The sequence below is a fragment of the Sebastes fasciatus genome, chromosome 6 (genome assembly GCF_043250625.1).
Source record: "Sebastes fasciatus isolate fSebFas1 chromosome 6, fSebFas1.pri, whole genome shotgun sequence".
NCBI lineage: Eukaryota > Metazoa > Chordata > Actinopteri > Perciformes > Sebastidae > Sebastes > Sebastes fasciatus.
The window spans coordinates 38307668-38314955 of NC_133800.1; the positions used below are offsets into that span (position 1 = coordinate 38307668).

Below are 7288 nucleotides of genomic sequence, written 5' to 3' on the forward strand. Positions count from 1 at the left end.
TCATGGAGCTAAGGGTGGGACCGCTGTAGTTCATGGAGCTAAGGGTGGGACCGCCGTAGTTCATGGAGCTAAGGGTGGGACCGCCGTAGTTCATGGAGCTAAGGGTGGGACCGCCGTAGTTCATGGAGCTAAGGGTGGGACCGCCGTAGTTCATGGAGCTAAGGGTGGGACCGCCGTAGTTCATGGAGCTAAGGGTGGGACCGCCGTAGTTCATGGAGCTAAGGGTGGGACCGCCGTAGTTCATGGAGCTAAGGGTGGGACTGCCGTAGTTCATGGAGCTAAGGGTGGGACCGCTGTAGTTCATGGAGCTAAGGGTGGGACCGCTGTAGTTTATGGAGCTAAGGCTTGGACCGCTGTAGTTTACGGAGCTAAGGGTGGGACCGCTGTAGTTCATGGAGCTAAGGGTGGGACCGCCGTAGTTCATGGAGCTAAGGGTGGGACCGCCGTAGTTCATGGAGCTAAGGGTGGGACCGCCGTAGTTCATGGAGCTAAGGGTGGGACCGCCGTAGTTCATGGAGCTACGGGTGGGACCGCTGTAGTTTATGGAGCTACGGCTGGGACCGCTGTAGTTTACGGAGCTAAGGGTGGGACCGCTGTAGTTTATGGAGCTAAGGGTGGGACCGCTGTAGGAAAGAAAGAAATGGTTTATGGAGCTAAGGGTGGGACCGCTGTAGTTTATGGAGCTAAGGGTGGGACCGCTGTAGTTTATGGAGCTAAGGGTGGGACCGCTGTAGTTCATGGAGCTAAGGGTGGGACCGCTGTAGTTTATGGAGCTAAGGGTGGGACCGCTGTAGTTTATGGAGCTAAGGGTGGGACCGCTGTAGTTTATGGAGCTAAGGCTTGGACCGCTGTAGTTCATGGAGCTAAGGGTGGGACCGCTGTAGTTTATGGAGCTAAGGGTGGGACCGCTGTAGTTTATGGAGCTAAGGGTGGGACCGCTGTAGTTTATGGAGCTAAGGGTGGGACCGCTGTAGTTTATGGAGCTAAGGGTGGGACCGCTGTAGTTTATGGAGCTAAGGGTGGGACCGCTGTAGGAAAGAAAGAAAGAAATAGTTTATGGAGCTAAGGGTGGGTAATAAGCGGGATAATGTCCAGTTGGCAGGTCATTGTTGTGAAATAAACCCCGACAGAGCGATGCCGCATCGCTTGATCTTAAAAACAATTGATAGGTGGGCAATGTAAAGAATGACATCATCATGAATTTGCTCCTTTCGGCTGGCGCCGTTATCAGTCTCTACTCGCCGCCATCAGCGGTCTGTCTCTACTCGCCGCCATCAGCGGTCTGTCTCTACTCGCCGCCATCAGGGGTCTGTCTCTACTCGCCGCCATCAGGGGTCTGTCTCTACTCGCCGCTATCAGCGGTCTGTCTCTACTCGCCGCCATCAGGGGTCTGTCTCTACTCGCCGCTATCAGCGGTCCGTCTCTACTCGCCGCCATCAGACGGGCTCTACTGAAAAGTTTCATGACGTTAATGTTCAAATTCTGAATCTACATGTTTTCATGTCTGCTGATTCTCCTCTGATCGGTTTCCTCTGGATTCACTCTGCGGCACCGGGCCGTGTGTGTCCAGCTGCGTCGCTCCCAGCCAATCAAAGAGCAGACGAATGATCACCGAGTTGATTTTGAACACGGCGTAGTCGGACAGACGGTCGTCTCTAAACGCCACATCTCACTGCAGCGCTGCTGATCAATCCATCGATCGATCGATTCGATCACAGTGAATCATGAGACTTCAGCTCGTCCGTCCGTCAAACACCTCTCCTCGTATTTCTGTACAGATGAATGAGGACTTGTTATCATGGATACAGATACCTGATGGGTCGACACCTGTCGGGGAGACCGGCTTCCTCCTCTGTGATTGGTCGAGCCTCTGAAATCGAGGCTTGTGATTGGTGGTCGGTGGTTTCTGGGTTCCAGGTATCGACTGATCGATTTAATTCTGATTTTATTGATTTCCTCTGTTTGTTGGGCTGATCTTGTTTTCCAGAGCTTTCAACCAGATTTCATGGCCTTCATCTGGACGGAGCCGCTCCGTTGTCATGGAGACGGTTCACTAGTTTTAATTATGGGATGAAACTAGAAACAGACGGGAGTTTTTATTTTGGACATTTTACAGACGAATCGATAACTGATCAATAAATAAGGACAGACAGACAGACGCGTCCTCCCGGTGAGAGAAACGGACAGTCAGACAGCCCGTTGCCACGGTAACCCTCCTGGTTGTTTTTAGTTGATTTTTGTATTTTAATAAGAGAAAGGAGGAAGTGATTTCGTGTCTCTGCATGCACTACGGCCGTGTCTTCTTCTTTCTGTATAGTAGTTGTAGAGTTTCTGTCCCAGGGTAGACCAGTAGAGACGCAGCGCGGAGAACCCAACAGAACCCACCAGAACCAACGAGTCCGTTCTTTGATGTAATTACTGATATGGATCCTTATTTTCTGAGTTCCTTTGTTTTCATAAATAAACTCATAAACTGACTCCAGGACTCGACTCTCATTCCCCACGGCACCGGCCCGGTTCTACCCAGGTTCTAAGGGAGGTTCTATGGAGGTTCTATAGGGGGGTCTACGGAGGTTCTACGGGGATTCAATGAGGGTTCTACGGAGGTTCTACAAGGGTTCCATGGAGGTTTTATGAGGGTTCCATTGAGGTTCTACGGAGGTTCTATAGGGGGTTCTATGGATGTTCTATAGAGAGTTCTACAGAGGTTCTCTGGAAGTTCTGTGAGGGTTCTATGGAGGTTCTACAGGGGTTCTAAGGAGGTTCTATGAGGGTTCCATTGAGGTTCTAAAAAGGTTCTACGGGGATTCAATGAGGGTTCTACAGAGGTTCTACCGAGGTTCTATGGGGGTTCTACGGGGGGGTCTACAGGGGTTCCATGGAGGTTTTATGAGGGTTCCATTGAGGTTCTACGGAGGTTCTCTAGGGGGTTCTGTGGAGGTTCAATAAGGGGTTCTACAGAGGGTTCTATTGAGGTTCTAAAGAGGGTTTTACGGGGTTTCTATGGAGGATCAATGGAAGTTCTATGATGGTTCTACGGAGGTTCTACAGAGGGTTCTATGGAGGTTCTATTGCGGGTTCTATGGAGGTTCTCTGAAGGGTTCTTTATCCTTATGAGATATATATATATTATATTATATAGTATATAATTCAGTATATATGATTAATATATTTACTATACGATATATAATATTCTATATTCTGCAGGTTTCAGTTTCTTTATTGGAATGTTTTAAAACGTGACTCAAACAGTAGTATCATAGCAATATCATTCACCTGTAGTCACATGACTCACCTGTAGTCATGACTCACCTGTAGTCACATGACTCACCTGTAGTCACATGACTCACCTGTAGTCACGACTCACCTGTAGTTACATGACTCACCTGTAGTCACGACTCACCTGTAGTCACATGACTCACCTGTAGTCATGACTCCCCTGTAGTCACATGACTCACCTGTAGTCACATGACTCACCTATAGTCACGACTCACCTGTAGTTACATGACCTGGCCTTGAATGTAAAACAATGACATCATCCAGGAGAATAAAAACATTTATTGTTGCCGTTAAAACTGTAACACTGTTGTTATACTGTAGCTCCTACATTTCCCACAATACCCACTGACAGAGGTCACTGCAGTGCATTCTGGTCTCTGTAGTCCTCCTATACAAACAGCTCTGTTTCACCACGGCCACATGAGTTTATATTTTCATTCACTCTGTTGCCATGGTAACCCTGAGGGTTTGCTAATACCTGGAACAATAATTACCATCCCATAATGTTCTTATGTGATGGAAACGTTGTTCACTGCTCCAGGAAATAGGACGGACCTCACAGAGCACTTGTAGTCCGCTCAGCTCATAGAGGCTAGCATAAAGCTACTGTTATGCTAGCATAAAGCTAACATTATGATAGCATAAAGCTAATGTTATGATAGCATAAAGCTAATGTTATGATAGCATAAAGCTAACGTTATGATAGCATAAAGCTAATGTTATGATAGCATAGAGCTAACGTTATGATAGCATAAAGCTAATGTTATGATAGCATAGAGCTAACATTATGATAGCATAAAGCTAACGTTATGATAGCATAAAGCTAACATTATGATAGCATAAAGCTAATGTTATGATAGCATAAAGCTAATGTTATGATAGCATAAAGCTAACGTTATGATAGCATAAAGCTAATGTTATGATAGCATAAAGCTAATGTTATGATAGCATAAAGCTAACATTATGATAGCATAAAGCTAACATTATGATAGCATAAAGCTAATGTTATGATAGCATAAAGCTAACATTATGATAGCATAAAGCTAATGTTATGATAGCATAAAGCTAATGTTATGATAGCATAAAGCTAATGTTATGATAGCATAAAGCTAATGTTATGATAGCATAAAGCTAACATTATGATAGCATAAAGCTAACATTATGATAGCATAAAGCTAACATTATGATAGCATAAAGCTAATGTTATGATAGCATAAAGGTAATGTTATTCTATGACTGTTACTCTGCATGACGAACACATCCAGATGTTTCTGTAACTGAGTCCAGCAAGTCCCTGCAGCCAATCAGAAGCCAGTATTCACCAGGGCCGGTATAATGGTGTTCCATGTGAGGCAGATTCATTCTAACTTGGTCCTGAACACAGAGAGTCTGTAGTAGAACCAGGTTCTGTCAGTAGGAGAACCAGGTTCTGTCAGTAGGAGAACCAGGTTCTGTCAGTAGGAGAACCAGGTTCTGTCTGTAGGAGAACCAGGTTCTGTCTGTAGGAGAACCAGGTTCTGTCTGTAGGAGAACCAGGTTCTGTCTGTAGGAGAACCAGGTTCTGTCAGTAGGAGAACCAGGTTCTGTCTGTAGGAGAACCAGGTTCTGTCTGTAGGAGAACCAGGTTCTGTCTGTAGGAGAACCAGGTTCTGTCAGTAGGAGAACCAGGTTCTGTCTGTAGGAGAACCAGGTTCTGTCAGTAGGAGAACCAGGTTCTGTCTGTAGGAGAACCAGGTGTTGTTGGGTTCTGTCAGTAGGAGAACCAGGTTCTCCAGGTGGGTTGTGTTGGTTTCTGGTTCAGACCGGCGGGTCTCTGTGAGATGAAGAAGCTGAAAGCTCAGAGGTCAGAGGTCAGAGAGGTCAGAGAGGTCAGAGAGGTCTACATGACGCTGCAGATCCTGGACCGTCCCTCGGCGTCCTCCAGGCCCGTCTTGTCCCGGACCAGCACGGCCTGGTTCCCGAAGCTGCTGTACCAGGCGGACCGGCTGCGGGTCAGGTAGGTGGAGGGGGGCGCCGCCTGCAGGTCCAGCTGCTGCTGCTGCCAGACCAGCAGGGACGTGTCCCGGTACCGCAGACGGGCCAAGGACTCCGACAGGGCCTTCTCTGCCAGGGGGGGCCGACCGGGACCAGGAGAACCTGGAGGACCAGGACCTGGAGGACCTGGAGGACCAGAACCTGGAGGAACTGGAGGACCAGAACCTGGAGGACCAGGACCTGGAGGACCAGGACCTAGAGGAGGTTCCTCTGCAGCCGTCTGCTCCTCTACAGCAGCTGGATCACAGTCCGACATGTTGGGGGGGTCAGCGTAGACCAGTAGACCGGCATGGTGACAAGAGAACCCTCCAGAAGCAGACTGGACCGGCCCGGTCTGGACCGGCTCAGGTCCAGGTCCATCTCAGTCACGAACCTGAAGAGTCCAACGGCTCGTCTGATCCTTCAGCAGAACCTGATGAACAAAACCAGGAGGACCCGTGAGATTAATCTGGATCAGGTCTACAGGGGACTGGTAGTCCAGATTAACCTGGATCAGGTCTACAGGGACTGGTAGTCCAGACTAATCTGGATCAGGGTCTCAGATATCTCGATATAATCTGTATGAACCAGCTGCTCTCTGTCTGATTATATAGATTATTATATAATAATATATAATAATATAATAATATATATATTATAATAATATTATTATATTATTATATAATTATATATTATAATATAATAATATAATATATAATTATATAATAATATTATTATATGTTAATATATTATTATATATTATATTATTATATTATAAAATATAATATTATTATATTATTATAATATAATATAATAATAATATATATTAATATATATAATATAATAATATAATATTATTTTAATATATATATTATATATAATATATTATATATTAAAATATAATAATATATTAATATATAATATAATAATATATATAATATAATAATATTATTATATTATTATATATTATAATATAATAATATAATATATAATAATATATTAATATATATAATATAATAATATATTATTATAATATATATATTATAATAATATTAATATATTATATATTATAATATAATAATATAATAATATATATAATATAATAATATTATTATTTTAATATATATATTATAATAATATTATTATATATATTAATATATTCTATATTATTATATAATAATATAATATATAATAATATATTAATATATATAATATATATATTATAATAATATTAATATATTATATATTATAATATAATAATATATATAATATAATAATATTATTTTAATATATATATTATAATAATATATATTAATATATTATATATTATAATATAATAATATTATTATAATAATATAATATATATTATTTAAATATATATATATTATAATAATATTATTATATTATATATATTAATATATTATTATATATTATAATATATATAATATAATAATATAATATTATTTTAATATATATTATAATAATATATATTATATATTATTATATAATAATATTATATTATAATAATATATTAATATATATAATATAATAATATTATTTTAATATATATATTATAATAATATATATTAATATATTATATATTATTATATAATAATATAATAATATAATATATAATAATATATTAATATATATAATATAATAATATTATTATAATATATATATTTAAATAATATATATTATATTATTATATAATAATATTATTATATAATATATAATAATATATTAATATATATAATATAATAATATTATTTTAATATATATATTATAATAATATATATTAATATATTATATATTATAATATAATAATATATATAATCAGACAGAGAGCAGCTGGTGAGACGTTCAGGTGCTCTGTAACGGTGGTTAATCTCAGTGTTATCGGGTTTTAACTGACCTGCTGCTGGAGTTCTGGTCGGTTCCGCCGTTAAACTACCGGAGACTCTCCGTTCACACACAGAGACAGAGATAGACAGAG

At 40.2% G+C, this 7288-nt stretch overlaps 1 protein-coding gene across 1 annotated transcript in view; it reads right to left on the reverse strand.

Moving 5' to 3' along the window:
• Positions 1 to 3538: 3538 nt before the first annotated feature.
• Positions 3539 to 7288, reverse strand: part of brd3os (BRD3 opposite strand) — a 4078-nt gene continuing 328 nt past the window's right edge. Inside the window, exons 1-3 of the mRNA XM_074639745.1 lie at positions 7208 to 7288; positions 5479 to 5725; positions 3539 to 5430 (exon numbers count right to left, since the gene is read on the reverse strand). The exon at positions 7208 to 7288 is cut by the window's right edge and continues 328 nt beyond it. Coding sequence (XP_074495846.1) covers positions 5159 to 5430; positions 5479 to 5569 — 363 coding nt within the window. The 5' untranslated portion in view covers positions 5570 to 5725; positions 7208 to 7288 and the 3' untranslated portion in view covers positions 3539 to 5158. The remainder of the gene's footprint in view (positions 5431 to 5478; positions 5726 to 7207) is intronic.